This window comes from Microchirus variegatus (genome assembly GCF_963457635.1).
Source record: "Microchirus variegatus genome assembly, chromosome: 15".
Taxonomy (NCBI): domain Eukaryota; kingdom Metazoa; phylum Chordata; class Actinopteri; order Pleuronectiformes; family Soleidae; genus Microchirus; species Microchirus variegatus.
In genome coordinates, this window is record NC_139816.1 from 2,872,044 (window position 1) to 2,893,455 (window position 21,412).

Consider the following 21,412-nt stretch of genomic DNA (forward strand, 5'->3'; position numbering starts at 1 on the left):
TCTGCATAATAAATAGCATTTTGTGCGCACGTTGTACTTATTTCGTGGCCACAATTTACAATTTCATGGCCTCAAAATACTATTCTGTGGCCACAATTGACTATTTTGTTGCCTCAAAATAGTATTTCATGGCCTCAAAATAGTATTTCATTCACCTCAAAATACTATTTCGTGGCCACAATTGACTATTTTGTTGCCTCAAAATACTATTTCATGGCCTCAAAATAGTATTTCATTCACCTCAAAATACTATTTCGTGGCCACAATTGACTATTTTGTGGCCTCAAAATACTATTTCGTAGTACGAAATAGCATTTCGTGTGCACATTGTACTTATTTTGTGGCCACAATTTACTATTTCGTTGCCTCAAAATACTATTTCATGGCCTCAAAATAATATTTCGTGGCCACAATTTACAATTTCGTGGCCACAAAATAGCATTTTGTGGCCACGTTGTACTTATTTTGTGGCCACAATTGACAATTTCATGGCCTCAAAATACTATTTCGTGGCCACAATTTGCTATTTTGTTACCTCAAAATACTATTCTATGGCCTCAAAATAGTATTTCGTTCACCTCAAAATACTATTTTGTGGCCTTAAATACTATTTCGTGGCCACAATTTACTATTTGGTGGCCTTAAAATACTATTTCGTGCGCACGTTATAGCTATATTGTGGCCACAATTTAATGTCATGTCATGTCCGTGGCTCCGTAACAGGTTAACATGAAGTTATTTACATCTTTTTTAGTTCTCAGTTTATTAAAGATTTTTTAATGTCAACACAGCAGCTGTTGTTCATTTACTTAATCCCACAGGTGTGTGTGTGTGTGTGTGTGTGTGTGTGTGTGTGTGTGTGTGTGTGTGTGTGTGTGTGAGGTTAGGATTAACTAGTTATGGTTAATTTTATCGATAACACTGGGTTTAGGGCTGTCCAGATTAAGTCTTTCAATGGGTAGCTGTGCAAGCCTGTGTATGTGTATGTGAAATGGGGTGGGGGTCCAGGGGTCCAGGGGTCCAGAGGAGAGCGCACACACACACACACACACACACACAGACCACAGTGGACCAGCAGAGGAACAGAACAGCAGCTCTTCTCTGCAGCAGCTTCACAACTTTATTTACAGGTAAATTTACATCTTTTAAAAACATGCAACAATAACAAAAGTCTTTCGTAAACTTTATGTTAATGTTGCTGATTTGATGATGATGATGATGATGATGATGTGCATTTTTTTTTTTGTGCATTCAGGACGAGATGAAGCTGTTGGCGTGCGCCGGGTTCGTCCTCTGCCTCATCGCGTGTCACTTCTCAGGTGAGATTATGTTGTGATTCATTTTTAAATGCTTTAAACTGCACTCATTGGTTTATCGATTACAGTGAAAACGTGACATAAGAACAGGGTTTGATACGTGTACGACGTGCAGATGTTTTATTTTAAAAAAGTGTGTGACACTGAGGCTTCGACGTGTGTACAAAGAAGACTGTGTGTGTGTGTGTGTGTGTGTGTGCGTGTCAGCAGTAATATTCCAGGACCTGAATCCTGTCTTTGTACGTAGAAAGCCACGGAATGTTAATGTTGTTTTTCTCTCCTCTCCGTCTTCCTCACAGAGGCCAGAGTCGTCCCAGAAGGAGGTAAAGTACACAGAGCTGCAGCAACATTAACGTCTTCATCTTAAAAACACGTGTAATATATGGATCATTTTAAGTTAATGTTTAAAATGATGGAGCACAAAGTGCTTCACAACATCAACAAATCAAACAGAGGTCAAAAAATAAGCAGAATAAAAATCCTCTACAAAAAAAATACATTTATTTGCTTTTAACATCTTTTACGTCTTCTTCTTTTAACAAATGAATGTGTTATGGATTAAAATCTTTAACTTTTTATTGATTCTTATTAGAATTCAGTGTCTGTGTTGTTTTGTAAACGCAAAGTAAAAGAGAAAAAAAAATCTTGTAAAAACACACCCTGAAAAAATTTCTCGTAAAAACACAACCGAAAAAAAAATCTCGTAAAATCACACCCAGAAAAAAAATATTTTCAAAACACACCCGGAAAAAAAAATCTTGTATAAACACACCCTGAAAAAAAAATCTCGTAAAAACACACCCGGAAAAAAATTATCGTAAAAAAAACAACCGAAAAAAAAATCTCGGAAAAACACAACCGAAAAAAAAATCTCGGAAAAACACACCCTGAAAAAAATTATCGTAAAAACACAACCGAAAAAAAAATCTCGGAAAACACAACCGAAAAAAAAATCTCGTAAAACCACACCCAGAAAAATATATTTTCAAAACACACCCGGAAAAAAAAATCTTGTATAAACACACCCTGAAAAAAAAATCTTGTAAAAACACAACCGAAAAAAAATATTGTAAAAACACACCCCGGAAAAAAAATCTCGTATAAACACCCTGAAAAAAAAAATCTCGTAAAAACACACCCTGAAAAAAATGATCGTAAAAACACAACCGAAAAAAAAATCTCGTAAAAACACACCCTGAAAAAAAAATCTCGTAAAAACACACCCTGAAAAAAAAAATCTCTTAAAAACACACCCCAAAATTCACTTTAGGCTAACGCTAACGGCGCTAAAAGAGCTAACTGGTAAACTGTGCCTGGACTCCGGTGTCGTGGCACGTAAACATGACGTCATGCACGTCTTTTTCCGGGTCAGTCGTCATGGAAACGCGTCATGCGTCAATGCGCGTTAACCTAGTGCCCAGCGCTGGTATAAACACACCTGTAAATATGTTTTCCCTTAAAAACAGACCTGAACATTTCTTTTGTTCAGACCGACCCGAAAAATACTGACAAAATATCACAAATCGATGAACACGTTTATGTTTTGCATATGTATTTTTTGTGTGTATATATATGTATGTTGTCTGTACTGTTGTTGTTGGTGAGTTCAGTTTAGAATTCAGTGACTGTGTTGCAAAGTAAAAGAGGTTAAAATGCAGAGTTTTTATTTAACCTAAATCTGTAAAATAATACCTAGGATTTGTGTAAATCCTCTTTGATCGTTGAACCAGCAGCTCGTGGACTTATTTACGGAGACGTTTCACCTCCTTCTCGTCCAAGAAGAGAAGGAGGTGAAACGTCTCAGTTTAGTTTGTAGGTTTTTTGGACGTTTGCAGCTAAACGCAAAAACTGTCACTATGTCTGAAAGCAAACAAAGACACAAAGAAACCTCTGCTCGCTGCAACATTCCTCACCCACATGTTCCTCCTCCTCCTCTTCCTCCTCCTCCTCCTCCTCCTCCTCCTCCTCCTCTTCCTCCTCCTCCTCCTCCTCCTCTCATTCATCATTTTCCACAAAATCAGAACACAAACCTACAGCGAGGCCTCGGATTTCACGTCTTTCTGAAGATTGAATTTCCAATCTTATTTTATAATTTTAAACATTTATATCACAAAAGAGAGGAATTTCTATCACACCAGTTGTATATATATATATATATATATATAAATAATAATAATAACAATAATAAAATAGTTAAATCTGAGTAAATAAATAAGCAGAGTTAAATTTAACTGGTCTAGATCTTTGGTGATTGTCCCTCACAAAAACATTCTATTTTCAACCATTTATTCTGTATAATGTTGTAGAAACTTTTATTGTATTATGATTTTATTTTAATTTTGTTTGATTATGCAACTAGGGAGAAATGTGCGATTGGATGCCTCTTTCCCCTTCCTGGGATTAGAACCAGCGACCCTCCATTTAGACCAGCCCAATTCCTTCCCTCTTTTCCATGGGTTTCCCACCAATATTTAGTCCTTAAATGTGAAGTTTGAAATAGTAGACACCAAAAAAAAGGCTGGTTTCACCTGAGAAAAATAAGGTGTTTAAGGGATTTAGTTTCACTGAACTATATTGTGAAAGTGGACATAAAGAAGCGTGAGGCGGTGCTTTGTTGTGAAGGTGTGGTAACGCTCTCTCTCACTCTCTCATGAGAGGAAAAACTGGTTCTTTACATCTTTTCATCTCCACGTTCTCAGGCGTTATCTAAAGAATTCAGAGGAACAAAACAATGGAAGGACCAAACTATTATGAACGTGAACTTTAACGCAGCTTTAGTGGACGTGAGACTCGTGTCTTTAAAAAAAAAAAAAAAACGGATCCCGGAAAAATAATCTCGTAAAAACACACCCCGAAAAAAAATTCTCGTAAAAACACAACCGAAAAAAAAAAATCTCGTAAAAAGACACCCTAAAAAAAAAATCTCGTAAAAACACAACCTGAAAAAAAATCTTGTAAAAACACGTTGAAAAAATTAATCTCGTAAAAACACACCCTGAAAAAAAAATCTCGTAAAAACACACCCTGAAATTCTTTTCTTAAAAACACAATTGAAAAAAAAATCTCGTAAAAACACAATCGAAATAAAAATCTTGTAAAAACACACCCTGGAAACAATTTCGTAAAAACACAACCGAAAAAAAATTGCGTAAAAAAAACACACCCTGGAAAAAAATCTCGTAAAAACACACCCTGAAAATAAAATCTAGCAAAAACACACCTTGAAAAAAAAATATTGTAAAAACACACCCGGAAAAAAAACCTCGTAAAAACACACCCGGAAAAAAATCTCGTAAAAACACACCCCGAAAAAAAATCTCGTTAAAACACAACCTAAAAAAAATTCTCGTAAAAAGACACCTTGAAATTTTTTTTTATAAAAAAACATCCTGAAAAAAAAATCTTGTGAAAACACACCTTGAAAAAAAATCTCGTAAAAACACACCCTGAAAATTTTTTTTTGTGAAAACACACCCTGACATTTTTTTCGTAAAAACACAACCGAAAAAAAATAATCTCGTAAAAAGACACCCTAAAAAAAAAATCTCGTAAAAACACAACCTGAAAAAAAATCTTGTAAAAACACCCTGAAAAAATTAATCTCGTAAAAACACACCCTGAAAAAAAAATCTCGTAAAAACACACCCTGAAATTTCTTAAAAACACAATTGAAAAAAAAATCTCGTAAAAACACAATCGAAATAAAAATCTTGTAAAAACACACCCTGAAAACAATTTCGTAAAAACACAACCGAAAAAAAATTGCGTAAAAAAAACACACCCTGGAAAAAAATCTCGTAAAAACACACCCTGAAAATAAAATCTAGCAAAAACACACCCTGAAAAAAAAATATTGTAAAAACACACCCGGAAAAAAAACCTCGTAAAAACACACCCGGAAAAAAATCTCGTAAAAACACACCCCGAAAAAAAATCTCGTTAAAACACAACCTAAAAAAAATTCTCGTAAAAAGACACCTTGAAAAAATTTTTTATAAAAAAACATCCTGAAAAAAAAATCTTGTGAAAACACACCTTGAAAAAAAATCTCGTAAAAACACACCCTGAAAATTTTTTTTTGTGAAAACACACCCTGACATTTTTTTCGTAAAAACACAACCGAAAAAAAAAAATCTCGTAAAAAGACACCCTAAAAAAAAAATCTCGTAAAAACACAACCTGAAAAAAAATCTTGTAAAAACACCCTGAAAAAATTAATCTCGTAAAAACACACCCTGAAAAAAAAATCTCGTAAAAACACACCCTGAAATTCTTTTCTTAAAAACACAATTGAAAAAAAAATCTCGTAAAAACACAATCGAAATAAAAATCTTGTAAAAACACACCCTGAAAACAATTTCGTAAAAACACAACCGAAAAAAAATTGCGTAAAAAAAACACACCCTGGAAAAAAATCTCGTAAAAACACACCCTGAAAATAAAATCTAGCAAAAACACACCCTGAAAAAAAAATATTGTAAAAACACACCCGGAAAAAAAACCTCGTAAAAACACACCCGGAAAAAAATCTCGTAAAAACACACCCCGAAAAAAAATCTCGTTAAAACACAACCTAAAAAAATTCTCGTAAAAAGACACATTGAAAATTTTTTTTATAAAAAAACATCCTGAAAAAAAAATCTTGTGAAAACACACCTTGAAAAAAAATCTCGTAAAAACACACCCTGAAAATTTTTTTTTGTGAAAACACACCCTGACATTTTTTTCGTAAAAACACAACCGAAAAAAAAATCTCGTAAAAACACAACCAAAAAAAAAATCTTGTAAAAACACACCCTGAAAAAAAAATCTTGTTAAAACACACCCTGAAAAAAAATTCTCGTAAAAACACCCAGAAAAAAAATTCCCTCAAAAACACACCCTAAAAAAAATCTTGTAAAAACACACCCTGAAAAAAAATTCAGTTTAGGCTAACGCTAACGGCGCTAAAGGAGCTAACGGAGCTAACTGGTAAACTGTGCCTGGACTCCGGTGTCGTGGCACGTAAACATGACGTCAGGCACGTCTTTTTCCGGGTCAGTCGTCGTGGAAACGCGTCATGCCACGGGTTGCCAGTTATGCCAACCACCAAAACAAATGCAAATATTTTGTCTGTACTGTTGTTGTTGTTGGTGAGTTCAGTTTGTTATATGAACATTATTCCTGAGTCTCTGTGACATATTAGGAGGATTTGAAACATGCATCAAGCTGAACTCACTAACACTTAATGTGACTTGTGAATGTTGTGAATGTTGTACTGCAAACCCGGTTCATCTGAAATACTGTAGGGTAAAAAAAAAATACAAATAAATAAATAAATATTGATTGTCATTATGGTTACCATAAGGAAATAAAATAATACCTTAAAGGGTTAAAATGATAAATAATGGAATGCGATTGCTTGTGATTTGACTTGTTTTGCGTGGGCAGTGCCGTACGACCAACCACCAGCTGTCCCCTACTGGCCGTACTCCACCTCTGACTTCTGGAACTACGTGGAATACTTCAAATCCATCGGCGCCTACAACCACATCAACGAGATGGCCCGCGCCTTCTTTGCCCACCAGCCCATCGGAGACACGCTGGGCTACGAGAGCAACCAGGGACACGAACACTGAAGACGGTGGAAAAGGAATCGGGACAAAGGCCCAAAGTGTAGAAAAGGAGCGTTTAACGTTACGATAAAAATAGAAGAATTCATGTATTTGTTAGTTTTAACAGAATGGTTACAGGATGAGTAGAGAAGGAAAATAAACGAAATTCACCTTTTCAGGCATTTAAATAAAGTGCTTTTCTCTAACACTGTGTTTATTGTTGTAGCATAATATACAGAATCCAAAAGTAGTAGAATTATAATTATACTGTATAATATATTCATGTACTGTAATATGAAACAAATAAATGTTTCAAGTATGTAATGATTTCTATTAAACTGTATAACCTTGATGCCTCATTGTAATTTGATTGTATAAGGGCTGTACTGTGTAAATATTTTTTGAAAATTATTTTAGAAAAATCTACTTTAAAGATTCATAGAATAATTACATTAATCACTCATCAATATAGAATGAACTTTTTCATTATGATTTTATGCACTTTTTATTAACAGTGTAACTAGCAAATAAGATTTATAAATAAGAGTACTTGAGATTTTACACTAATAGTTATTGATTTATCCTTGTTAGCTACCAATTGCTCAAATAACGTGCAACTAATTGACTGAAATTTAAATTAAATTGACTTTTAAATATTTAAGTAAAACAACAGACTTATTTATATGATTGTTTTATTACTGTAATGTCCACATTTATTTCAGGAACACGCTCTATCAAAGAGCGGACCTGTTGCACACCACGCCAGCAGCGACAGCCGGACACATTTCAGAGACGGACACGCGTCTGTTTTTGTTGTTTCCGATAACAAGCTAAGCTCGAGTAGCAACAAAGCTTTAACGCCGTAACGTTTTTTTGGAAACGAAACTCTTAACTGGAGCTAAACATTTAAACAAGATGAAACCTGCAGTGGACGAGATGTTCCCGGAAGGAGCGGGTCCGTATGTGGATCTGGACGAAGTGAGTTCAGTCCAAATGACGACATTATTATCACTCGTAGTTCAGGCTAATGCTAACTAGCCCGCTAACGTCAAGGAGTGAACGAGAGCGATGCTAATAATATTCCGTAAAAGAGTGGATTTATAGACACTCTGGGGTGGGAAGAAATAGTTTAAAGACGTTTTACATCGTCTTGTTTATCAATTTTTTGTGTTTACGTTTCATGGAGAACACGTTTGCGTCATTATTGCCACTTAAAGTCTGACAGTTTTTTACTTCAGAGCAGTAATGTCGCGTATTGGATTAACGGCGAAATATAACCTCGTATAAGGATATTGTGGTTAATTTAGTACTTTAATCGTGTAATTGCTTCAGTATTAATACTGTTATGTGTGTAAACATATACATATGTAAATTAATCACAAACCTTTTTGATGATTGAATAATCTGTATATATTATATATATATATATAAAATTAGAACACGCTCTCTATTTTTTCCAGTTCCTGAAATATTAATATTTTCTGGCTGGTTTTTGCCCTATATGACAAATAAATGAGAAAATAAATATTATTTTAAATTATTATTTATATATATATAATATATATATTTATTTATATTTATAAATATATAAATTATTTTGGCTTGTGGACAAGATTAAACGAAGCTGTAGCTTGTTTTTTCCTCGTTTTGTGACACTGTCATTGTGCGTGTGTTCTGTTCTCACTACTTGTATTGTTGTGTGTTTACAGGCAGGGGGCAGCAGTGGTCTGCTGATGGACCTGGCAGCCAATGAAAAAGCAGTTCACTCTGACTTTTTTAATGGTAAGTCTCTCTCTCTCTTTCTCTGATTCTTTCCCACAGCTCATCTGTTCACAACTGTTTTTTTTTTTTTTGATGTTGACACTTTTCTTAATACAGCATGTCAGCACTTCACTCATCTGTTCCTTATTAATGTCAGCATAAATGTGTGCAGAGTTCAGCAGAACAAAATTAAATTGGCTTTTATTGAAACATAAATCTGGCTCGATTAATCTGCTGTGAAAACAGCTTCGCAAGTTCTGGATTTGTACCGTGACAGAAAATAATTGCAGGATGGAGAAAAAAATAAATAAAAATCTAAATGACACGGCGTGAACCGCACTGTCAACAAACTAATCCTGTTTTAATGATCGTATCTGTTTAATTACAACTTTTCCTGTGTTGTCGCCACACTTTGTGGTTGTCATGCAAACTTGTAACTCGACACCAGAGCTTTAAAAAATAAAATGAAAACAAGATTGGTTTAATTGTGAAGACGGGAACACAAGCCTTTGAAAGCTGTAGTGTGTCACGTAATGTAGTTTGTATACTAACCTTAGGTGTCGATCGTCGGCTCCACGAAACCGTCTGGTGTTTCTCGGTATACTTTGGTTTCGTGTCTGTGGAGACACATCGTGATGGAGGACTATGCTGATTAAAGTGAGACGCCAGCAAACTTTAAGTAAAGAAATAAAATCTCGGGTTCTCTTAAGAATGGGTGAGGATGAAATGAATGTTGAAATAGAACTTTAGGTTAAGAAATTAACCCGGGTTCTCTGAGACCCGAGTGAGGTGAGACTAATGTTGTAAATACTGAAACTATTGTTGAAAGAGAACGATAGTTTCAGGAATGAAAGGAGTGAGATTTGTGTCAATATTTTCAAACACAAATGAACCACAAATTCAAAAATACACAATTCAAACTATGAATTTAATCATTCAAAAAAATATTGTATTTTATTTCTACAAATACACTTTTTGTTTGAGTCCTGACTCTTTTGCTCTTGCGCTCGCTCACCTGTTCTTTGCACCGTCGTTTTTTTGTTTGCGATTCTGACCATGGGGCGGGGCTTAGGAAGCTGCCTGCTGATTGGCTACTGGAGCAACGACGGCTCAACGGACAGGAAGTAGTCACGGGCTTGGAGTCGCTGTCCGTCTGGAACTCGTTCCCCGGGTTTTCCCCGTTGACATCCGACAAAATAATTGTAAATCTCTAACGTCTATAATCTGACAAACGTTAGATATTTTAAAATTTAGATGGACGGCGACTTTCGTATGTCGATACGTACGATACGACCTTTCAGGAAGTTCTACAGGCTCACCTGAGTCGTGGGGGTGAAGCCGAGGTTTTGCAGAAGTTGCGCACGGTAGCTTTAATTAACATCTTTAATTAAACCCCCAGGAAACGCACTAACGCACGATTTGTTAGAGAAACGTGAACTAACGTGTAAATTCAAAGTAACCCAATATTGGTTCAGTAGTGTGAAAGGATGAAGGAGAGAAACCAGATTACCCACAAGCTGCGTGGAAACTGGAGCGTTAGTGTAAACACAGATTATTATTATTATTATTATTATTATTATTACTATTATTACTTTAACCGCATCGACACAACTGCTCAAATTAACCCAGAGAGATGCAGCCGTTCCCCTGTTAAACAGCGGCTAATGTGCCGGAACACGCACAGAAAAGCACCGAGCTAATGTGTTTTGTATCTCGCAGCAGTCTCGTTCACTGCGGGCGAAACAATTCAGCCTCAGCAGCAGCAACACACACACATACACACACACACACACACACACACACACACACACATGCACACGACCCAGAAAGGAAAGAGCTGATTGTTAAAAAGAGCGCTATGGGAAGCAAAAGAGGAGGAGAAGACGGTAAATTGAGTTTATTGCCGCTGTGAGACCGAGACCCAGCGGGACGCCTCGCCAGTCAGCTGCTTTAGAACACACACACACACACACACACACACACACGCGGGTTGACAATCGCTGCTTTAAATAATGTAGGGTGTTGGCACAACTGAAACTGACATTCAGGGAATTCTGTGTGTGTGGAATCGAGAGTGATTTTTCTGAGAGAATATTGACTCAATCCAACACAGATCAGACTCAAAGCCTGGACTAAACAAACACCCGACACATAAAAGAAAACTGACATCCTACTATATTATATATTGACCATCGGCTGCTCTGATTCCTAAAGATTGGTATTTGCGTCGGCCAAATAGGTTTGAAAAGGGCCGGAATTTATGGCAATTATTGAACATTGACTGTAAATAGTGCTCGTAATACATTTTTTGATTTAATCAAATACGTACCTCATCATATCGTCAAAAGCTTTCTGTCTTATTTGGGCTCAAATGTGTGGCTTCAGTAGTTCAATATTGTCCAGAAATCATCCGCGCATGAGTGTTAGCATCGATATTCTGCAGTATTTGCGTCAAATCTGAGGGTTTTGATTATGCTACAGGATATTATTGACCAAACCGTATTGACATTGAAGTATAATCGCGTCCTAATCCCGTTAATTCGCATTTTCTTTTTGAAAATTCCCTTAAAATCGCCTCGTCATGACCGCGTCGGTTGACTTTATGCACGTTCACCTCCTGGTTTTTCCCATAATCCAGCCTGAGTAGTAATCAATAATCTGTCAGACAAAGATGCAGAGATGTTCTCCTGTCAGCGTCTGTAAAGTTTCCCACGCAAGAGACAGGAAGTTAAGGAGCTGGTTTATGTTTTAGCGGACGTCGTAAGCGACGCCCGGTGCAGAATGGCACTAGGGAACTCGATCCTCCTTCATACTAATAAAGATTTTTACTCAGATTATCGTAAAATCACACTTGAGCGTGAACGTTTACCAAAGGAAAACTCCTCTCTGGAGCCCGATCTTTAACCACAAACACAAATCACTCCAGGTTAGAAGATAATTAACATTGATCACATCTGGTGATCAATGTTAATTACTGCAACCAGCAATTATTTTCGTCATTGATTGGGCCGTTCCATTATTCCTCCTGATTTAATGCATCAGTTCTTCGCCGATATGAGTCGATGCGAGTTAAAGACTGATTCTCAAAATCAAATTTCTGATAAAATCTAAACGTGTCGCAGTAAAAGCAGACATTTTGTGCAGCTGAAAATGCTAAATAATAACGTGTAAACTAGTTTAAAATCTCAGACAATGTCCTGTTTTTAATCTCAATTCTATCAGTATTAACTTTGACTATAAAAATCACCATTTATACTTTATTTATGTCCGTTGTGGGACCAATAAAGCACTCGATCATTCATTAATTCATGAAAAAGTGCTAAAACGTGAAGTTAAACGTCGACAATAGAATTAAAACCGTCTAAAGTTTGAGGAAAATGTGGACGATGCGTTCGCCGGGTTGCGATAAAGCGTCAGGAGATTTGTGTCAGAAAAAGTTTTCAAAGTGATTATAGCTGTGAATGTGGGAGTTTTTTTTGGAAACAGCTGGACTAATTCTAACCCTCTCTCTCCTCAGACTTTGAGGATCTTTTCGACGACGACGACCTGCAGTGACCTGAACACCTGTGTGATCCTCGTGTGTATAGAGAAATAGTGAAAATGGGCTTTTTCTGACCGGAGAGGAGCCTCTCTTTATCGCCGTCTCTTATCTTGTACAGCTCCTCCTCCTCCTCCTCCTACATGTCAACCTCCCCCCGAAAACATTCTGAAATAAAGCCTGTTTTGTTTTTACAGAAACACGGTGAACCAGGTGTCTGTGAATATCTGAGAACCCCTCGCATTCCTGCCGCAGAGAAAATTATGAGTATGGTTTTGGCCGCCGTCGTGTTTGAATCCGCTCGCCGCTGGATTGCAGGTTTGCCGGCTCTGCCGAACACCTGTTTGAAAACATAATTACATACGACGTACAGTGCTAACACGACCGCGAAAAACATGTTCGGCCCGCGACAGGAAGGAGACTGCGGCCGTAAAAAAAAGTCAGATCAGAGAAGACTTCTTTATTTGTCTGTTTCCAGCTCGACGTGGAGCAGCTGCATGTGTAGGTGTCGAAGACAAAAGGGCGAGAAAATGCTCATTAGAGCTGATGTGATTAAAGAAGAACACTCTCACTGTCACAGAGGAAGTGGAAGGAGTCGAGACTCTCACCAAACTGTCAACATAGATTCTGAAAGTCCCCGAGGTTTCTGTGTCTGCGACGGTGTTTTTCACAAAGTTCCTCAAACCTCGTCTAGAAAACGTCACATGCAGTTGCAGTAAAGCAGAACTTTTTTCCTCTGTGGAGCTCCCCCTACAGTTTCGGAGTGCATATTTTTACGACGCCAACGTAAACGTCGATCCGTCGTCTACCGCTTTCTCCTCACTGTCACTCCGCTCTTTTTCAACCGCACGCATTTGCAACACGTTTGTACATTTCCGTTGTCTACGCGCGTCATTTCCACCTCCTCGATTCCTCCGACAACACTTTTATCCGCTTATACGTCTAATATAACCCGGCTAGGGTGTGTGTTGTGACGCAATTTGTGTTCCTCGCGATTCCTTCTCCTGATTCTGAGGACTCCAGGTCAGCGGCGCCGATCTTGCAAGGCTGTTTTTTCCCCTGCTAAAAGACAGTAGGGGGCAGTGGAGACGTTAGATTACGACAACAATGACATTTAAAGGTGCATTATGTAATGAATCATAAACTCCTCCTAATATGTCACAGAGACTCAGGGATAATGTTCATATAACAAACTGAACTCACCAACAACAACAGTACAGACAAAATATTTGCATTAAAAACAAATATTTTGCAGACTGCAAATCATGTTTATGTTTTGAAATCATGTTTTGGTGTCATGTGGCGCCACCTACCGCCGTCTACCAATCATTGCAGTCGGTAGAGTCTCAGCTGCCGAGCAAGGCACGGGTTGCCAGTTACGTCAGAAACCTAAAAGACCTCGGTATTTTGAATTTGAGTGTAGTAACCGCTTTTGGCCACATTCTTACATATGGTGCCTTTAAGAATCCGAAAGCTGTTTAATCCAGGGTAAAGATGCTGTATCCTTCTGCTTTAAGTCTGAATAAAGTCATAAAAATATCTCTCCTGACTCCTCCCACCCTGCAGAAAAATGTTCCCAACCACAAAATTAGCATATTTACGCCTTAGTGTGGACCAAATCATCTGAACGTCACTGTTTATCAGTCTTTGTACAGAACAGAATATAAACGTTCAACGCTGTGGTTTTGGTGTCGCTTTAACGACACAAACACGGAGCTCTGTCCGTCATCTTCTGGTGGGAGGAGCTTAGAACAGAGCCTGGAAAAAAAAAAGAAAAATATTTTCTGCTAATAAACTAATAAAACATCTTGAAGCTTAACCTCATAAAACCATTGATTATCCCTCTGAATATCAGGTGTATCCACAGTTTCAGCTCCAGTGAATGACTTTTTCAGAGACACTAAAACTGGCTGCCTGTGTGTGTGTGTGTGTGTGTGTGTGTGTTCTTGTACTTGCGACATACTGAGGACCAGTGAGGGTTTTTAACCAACAAAGTGAGGTCATTTTTACAGAGTGAGGACATTTTGGACAGTCCTCACTTTGTTTTCATTGAAATCACTTCCTTAGGTTGCTAAAACATGCTATACTCAATTTGTCCAAAAAAAAAAAAATCTAATTTTGGGTAAAATTTTGGACCAAAAATTTTGGGTAAAATTTTGGACCAACAATTTTGGGTAAAATTTTGGAGAAAAATTTTTGGGTAACATTTTGGACCAAATTGTTTTAGTCAAATTTTGGACAATTTTTTTTTGTCAAATTTTGGACCAAATTTTTTTTGTCAATGTTTGGGTCAAAATGTCCTCTTTTTTTTTCTTTTTTAAATTTTTTGGATGACATAGTATAGTAGGACGTTTCTGTCAAATTTTGGACCAAAAATATTTGGTCAAATTTTTTTTTTACATTTTGGTCAACATAGTATAAGTATGATGTTTTTGTAAAAATTTTGACCAAAAATGTAAAAAAAAAATTTAAACAGTTTTCCAGCCCTTTTTGCTCTGGGGCTCCACCTGCAGACATTTTATGGTACCGCAACCAGTAGTTCTATATAGATGTCATTCATGAAGTAGATATTTGTAATTGTGTTGATTTATAAAGTGGAAATGCTGGTCCTCAGTATGCAGCAAGTACAAGAATGTGTGTGTGTGTGTGTTACGAGGCTGGCATGTCTGAACACAGTTAAAAACGAGGAGGAAACTGTAGATTATCAGATTCCTCATGTGTGGACCAGCTGTGTCCTCTTGTAGGCTGAGACACAGGAGCTGGGCTGCGGTGGAAAGTGCTTATGTGGCAGCTCGGCTCTCGCCTTCATCACCACATCACGTTTTCACGATCCCCCGCTGCGTCTGTCGCGGTTTCGCTCGCTCGCTCTTTCCATCGAGAGTCGGCGCTGCGTCGGTAAACGCCGTCCACGCTCCGATCTCTCACCTGAGACTCTGTCTTTTCACTCATTGGCTGCCAATGACGTTTGATGAAAGAGGAGAGTCTCTTACTCTTTGTTTTGCAGGGTTCCTACGGTCGTAAAAAAGTTTCTTGAAATTGAAAATGCATTTTCTAGGTCCTTGAAAAGTTCATGAAAAACAACATTTCCTTGTAAAGGTTTGGAAAAGTCACGGGAAATATCGCGTGGATAATATTTAGGTAGGCGCGAAACGTGAATAAAATGAAGTGTAGTGGCTTTTTAAAGAGAGGTTTACACTTTGGCGACTTAAAGACGCCGACCACGGACGCGCAAATTGCTGATAATGAAAGACGTTAACGGCGCTAAAAGGAGCTAATGCAGCTAACGGAGCTAACTGGTAAACAGTGCCTGGACTCCGGTGCCGCGGCACGTAAACATGACGCCATTCGCGTCTTTTTTCCGGTCAGTCATCATGGAAACACGTTAGCGCGTTAATGCATTTCCATGACGACTGACCGGAAAAAGACGCACGTGACGTCATGTTTACGTTCCACGACACGGGAGCTCCGTTAGCTGCATTAGCTCCTTTTAGCGCCGTTAACGTCTTTCATAATTAATAATCATAATTAATAATTAATAATAATGTCCTAGTTTTTATTTTTTTATTAATTTCTTTTGAAGTTTCTATTTTGAGAAACCACACAAAACACCAGTTTGTGTTATTTTACAGTTTATTTTTGTAGCTTCTGGGAGAAAAAGGCAGCTAGTCTAAGCTTTTATTTATGCTAAAGTTATTTTTGTTGTACAGTAAGTAAGTTTTTATTTGTTTTGAATGAATAAATGTCAACTTTTGTCTTAAGTTTGCCTTTGTGTGATCACATTATCACATTATCTTATACAAACTCTTATTGTTTTGATGCCGTAATTTGACTCAACACACTATGCACTGTATCAATTTTTTAATCGAGAATCGTTTGAATCGAATATAGTGAATATAATATGATTTTAAAGTGTTGTCAATATAGAAATCAATGACAAAGTGTTCATTTGATATGTTAATTTGTAGTTATGAGCCCAGGATAACCAACAAAAAAATAAAACGCGCATAAAAGAGTCAAAATAAAAGTAAAAAATACTTAACTTTTAAGTTACTTCATTGCGGACACAAACTCATGCGTCCGGCCAAAGATCATGTTTTTCACATTAACAGTAAAAACACTTCTCCTCCCTCTTTCTCTGTTCCTGTTCTTAATTGCGGTGCCGACCATTGGTCCAGAGTCGCAGCGAAGTCGCAGCCAATCGGGTTGCGGCGCCCCCCTCAGGCGGTCGTCGTTAATGAACAGCTCGCCGCTGTGCGCGTCAGAGAATGAAAAGGTGCCCCGGGTTTAAAACCTTGCGGGATCCCTTCACCGGCGCAGTCTTTGTCAGAAGGTCCACATCAGGAGGAAGTCTCACACACACACACACACACACACACACACACACACACACACGTATCTGGTCATCTTCTCTGTAGACCACGTCTGGATCTGCAGGCAGCCGCGACGAAGACGAGGACGAGGAGGAGGAGGAAGAGGAAGATAACCACAGGTGAGACAAAAAAACAAACCTGTGGATTCAAGTTCAGGTCGAAGTCAAGTTTGGCAACGACAAAAAAAAAAACAAGAAAAAACAGCTGCTTCTGTGTTTTTTACGACGACAAAGCAGCCGGAGCTGGAGGCGTGGCCTACGTGTTTGTTTAAAACGTTCACCTTCAGAGCTGCCGGGGGTCACTTGAGCAGCGCTGCTGATGAACGACCGGCTCCAGCTCCACTCTGAGGTTTCGGGAGGAAACATTTAATCGGCTTCTAACTGTAATTCAACAGGTTTGTGTCTTGTTGTTGTTGTTGTTGTTGTTGTAGTAACGCCACGCTCCATCTCTAACTAACTAACCAACCGGTGTTTGCAGGGACAGAGGAGGAGAAGCTGTGAGACGTCATGGCCGGACGAGGGACGACCAGTTTGTCCGCCGTCTTCATCGCGGCCGCTCTGGCTGTGATGCTGCTGCTGCCTGGTGAGTTAATCTCAGTTTATCGTGTCGTCTGTCAATACACGCCCGGGGGCGCAGCTTGTGAACGGGCAGGGCAGGCAACTGCTTGGGGCCCCCGAGCCGATAGCGGGCCCCCCCCCCCCCCGACACTGGGAGCCTGAGGGCTGTTTTTACTGAAATGTGCAGTGAGCAGCCGCCTCCCCGTCCCCCTTAAACAACACTGGGGCGATTTGCAATGACACTTCAGTAGGAAACCCCCCCCCTAAAGGGGCCCCACCTCCCTAAAGGGGCCCCACCTCACGTTAACCTGTGTGAAGTTATCGTTCTGCAAGTTTGAAAATGAAGAGGATTATTTACAGTGTAATGCATATGTTTTTTTACTCAGTTTATCTATGTTTTTTTTCATTTCTTTACAGTATTTTATTGTTCTATATATTTATATTGTTTTATAATGTGGGTTCTTTACAGTGTAGTGTAGTTTTTTAAAAGCTATTTACAGTATTTTATTATAACATAATGGTGATGAACACTGGTCTGAAGGAAGGGCCCCCCTTAGGGCCCCTACAGACTCTAGAATCGCCTCTGAATAAACCAATAACCTTTGACTCGTCGTGTCATCGCCAGCTGTAAAAGTAGTGTTTAAATTGTATAATGTGAAGCACAACATGGGCCAAAGTAGAGATTTAACCCTAGAACACTATTATCGCTCAAATTCAAATTAACCCGAGATAATAAATACACCCAATAAAAAGTGCTCGTCATCAAAATATATCAAAACATGACAATACATGACACATTTGAGTGGTGTTCTTTTATTTTAAACTGTGTCATGTCTGACAAAATGATAGAAAAAGCGTCACGAGGGGACAAATATAAAAATTCTCCGAAATGACGGGAAAATTAGGAATTTGGGAACAAAAAATTTCTAAAAATAATGAAGATGAAAACATGGTTTTGGCGTTTAAATTGACTGGAAAGAGTGCAAAAACTGTCCATGATTGAGTAAAGAAAACCGCAAACATATTCAGTTTATTGTGATGCAAAACAGGGAAAACTCATATTAAAGTCATATAAGGCTGCATTTTTAAAGCTGAGACCAAAACTGCAGGTTTTTGCCACTCTGACGGACCTTAAATAGAAGATGTTAAAGGTATTTTAAAGAAGGTTTAAAAGAAGTTTCTCTTTTTCCACGAATTAACCAATAAAAAAAAACAAAACTAGAAGCACTCTGAGAGCGCAGACCTCTGCAAAGGCAGTTCAACCCCCCCCCCACAAAATAGCAATAAAAATAGTGATATCGTCTACGGATCACGCCTCCTGAAAATTTCATCCAAATCCATCCGTGACTTTTCGAGTTATGTTGCCAACAGACAGCTAGACACTCCAGCGAAAATATATACAATAATAAAAAAAATAGCACTTCAGAGTAGATTTTATGACATTTTATGTTTAATATTATTTAAATCAAGTCTGGAATATTTAAATTTAGGAGAAGTTGTTACTTTAAACACCTTTTAAAAAAAAAATCTTTTTCCTTCAACACTCCACAGATCTTACTTTATCATATCTTACTCATCTTATAGTATCTTAATTATCATGTTTTTAATATCTGGTGTTTTATCGTAACGTCTCTGTATCTCCTCTAAACTCAGTTAATCTCTCAAATCAAAGATGTGGAGGAAAAAGCTGAGTCACGCTGGTCTATAGCAGCTCGCCTGTTGTTTATATATATGTGTGTATATATATACATATACATATATATATATATATGTATAGTTTCTTCACCTCAAACCTCCTGCAGCAGAACACATTCATCTTCTCTGAAGCTCTTATTAGCGTCTTCTAAACCTTATAATCGTCATAATCCCACTCTGATGATATATATATGTGTTACACATACATATATATATACATATATATATACATATATATATATACCTGTATCACCTCCTCGTCTTTAAACAGCGTTACTGTCCGACGGTTCAAAGAGAACGCTGGTTTTTTTTTATGTTTTCCTCCTCCTCGTCCCTTTCATCATCGCTGCTCCGAGTAAAATATTATGGTCTGTCAGCATCCACCTCCTGCACTGAACCGTTTAACAAAAACAAACCCAGCTCAGCTTCTGTTTCCAGATGTTGCCACACGCTCTTTTCACAGGCTCGTAAATTAAAAAAAAAAAAAAAAAAGAGTGCAGCGGAAACTGAGGCAGCATCGTTTAACACGCACTCACCTCCTCCTCCTCCTCCTCCTCCTCCTCCTCCTCATCATCACTCCTTTAACTATTACTTTTAAAAGCCCTTTAACAAACAAACATAAACACAGCACATGAACGGATCGTGTGACCTAACAAATAGAGTTGTAGTTATATATTTTAAGAATAAATAAAGAAAATGTACAATTTTGACAGCATTTATGTTGATTCACAGCATTTTTTACAAATATACTTTTATTAATCTTGTAGCATTTGTTTGTTTTTAGTGTATTATAATTGTATTGTTGTACATTTTTACGCATCGTTTGTATTTTAATGACCTGGTTTGGTCGTTTTGGGCGAATTTTTGTGAATTTTCGTGCAAAGGGAGAAACGTGTAGGACGATATTGTGAGAAAAATAATTCTAATAAAGAAAATATCATTCTCAACGTAAACACAATCGATATGGTTGTTGCTTCACTTAATGCTCAGGCCCTAAATAAAAACAAAACATGGCAGAACAAGCAAGAAACGAGAAGAAATAAATGACTAAAAAAGAGTTTGGTTTAGTTTTAAGTCACACATTAAATATACATTTACACGTTGAAATCAACACATTTCTTCCTCTTCCCAGTTCTAGTCTTATATTATATATTATGAATATTTAATTCACATTCTCTGCGTTAACGCCTCGTCCTTAGTTTGAGTTGTTTATTTTTGTGAGATGTTACAGTCAGACGTTGTTTAATTCTTTATATTAATTCATATTTGTGCACTTTAAAAACCTCTGTGACCTTAAATCACTCTCCATCAGAGTATTATGACGCGTGCTGCTGTGCGACCATGAATTATGCCCCCCCCCACCCCCCTGGATGCTGTCTTTAGTTCCTCCTCTTCCTCTTCCTCCTCCTCCTGTGAGGCATTAACACCTTTTCCCCGTGGTGATGAAAGAAAGCAGCAGCAGAGCTCTGTCTGCTCTTAAACAACAACACTACACACATTTACACACATTTACACACACACACGTACACACAAACACACACAGACTAACAGTAAATGCACACACACACACACGCAGCTCTGTGGAAACACAGCGTGAGCTCGGACGTTTCAGGTTCTCCTGTAAAACATCTACAAAGCTCTGCAGTCGCCGGCGCCTCGGGTTCAGCCAATTACCTGAGTTTAATGAATAATACCTGTGTGTGTGTGTGTCTGTGTGTCTGTGTGTCTGTGTGTCTGTGTGTCTGTGTGTCTGTGTGTCTGTGTGTCTGTGTGTCCTTGTACTTGCAGCATACTGAGGACCAGTGAGGGCTTTTAACCAACAAAGTGAGGTCATTTTTACGGAGTGAGGACATTTTGGCCGGTCCTCACTTTGTATTCATTAAAATCACTTCCTTAGCATGTTGCTATAACATGCTATACTTTAATTTGTAAAAAAAATAAAATTTCGGACGACATAGTATTGTATGACTTTTTTGTCAAATTTTAGACCAACATTTTTTTTCAATTTTTTTTTTCAAATGTTTTTTAAATCTTTTTTTCAAAAAAAAAATTCAAATGTTTTTTTCAATTTATTTTTCAAATTTTGGAAGACAGTATAGTATGACTTTTTTTCAAATTTTGGACCAACATTTTTTTTTTGTTTTTTTTTTCAAATGTTTTTTAAATGTTTTTTTTTCAAAAAAAAGTTCAAATGTTTTTTAAATGTTTTTTTTTCAAAAAAAAGTTCAAATTTTTTTTCCAATTTTTTTAAAATTTCAAATTTTGGAAGACAGTATAGTATGACTTTTTTTTCAAATTTTGGACCAACATTTTTTTTTTGTTTTTTTTTTCAAATGTTTTTTAAATGTTTTTTTTTCAAAAAAAAGTTCAAATGTTTTTTAAATGTTTTTTTTTCAAAAAAAAGTTCAAATTTTTTTTCCAATTTTTTTAAAATTTCGAATTTTGGAAGACAGTATAGTATGACTTTTTTGTCAAATTTTGGACCAAAAATTACAAAAAAAAAAAAAAAACATCGAAAAAGTTTTCCAGCCCATTTTGCTCTGGGGCTCCACCTGCAGACATCTTATGGTACTGCAACCAC

The 21,412-nt window shown here is 37.4% G+C and overlaps 2 protein-coding genes across 2 annotated transcripts; both read left to right on the forward strand.

The window, feature by feature from the left end:
* Positions 1-1,086: 1,086 nt before the first annotated feature.
* Positions 1,087-6,934, forward strand: otos (otospiralin; the record flags this gene model as incomplete). Its single annotated transcript, XM_083901730.1, has 4 exons — positions 1,087-1,130; positions 1,256-1,319; positions 1,616-1,639; positions 6,747-6,934. The coding sequence occupies exons 2-4, from the start codon at positions 1,262-1,264 to the stop codon at positions 6,932-6,934; spliced, it is 270 nt and encodes an 89-aa protein (XP_083757856.1). The 5' UTR covers positions 1,087-1,130; positions 1,256-1,261.
* Positions 6,935-7,724: 790 nt separating this feature from the next.
* On the forward strand, positions 7,725-12,412 carry cops9 (COP9 signalosome subunit 9). Its single transcript, XM_083901344.1, has 3 exons — positions 7,725-7,888; positions 8,620-8,692; positions 12,189-12,412. Exons 1-3 carry the CDS (start codon positions 7,826-7,828, stop codon positions 12,224-12,226), a joined length of 174 nt encoding a protein of 57 aa, XP_083757470.1. The 5' UTR covers positions 7,725-7,825; the 3' UTR covers positions 12,227-12,412.
* Positions 12,413-21,412: the final 9,000 nt, after the last annotated feature.

Coding starts and splice junctions, on each gene's coding strand:
- cops9 (XM_083901344.1), top strand. CDS start 7,826: ATGAAACCTGCAGTGGACGAGATGTTCCCGGAAGGAGCGGGTCCGTAT. Junction 7,889..8,619: donor CGTATGTGGATCTGGACGAA/GTGAGTTCAGTC, acceptor GTGTGTTTACAG/GCAGGGGGCAGCAGTGGTCT. Junction 8,693..12,188: donor TCACTCTGACTTTTTTAATG/GTAAGTCTCTCT, acceptor CTCTCTCCTCAG/ACTTTGAGGATCTTTTCGAC.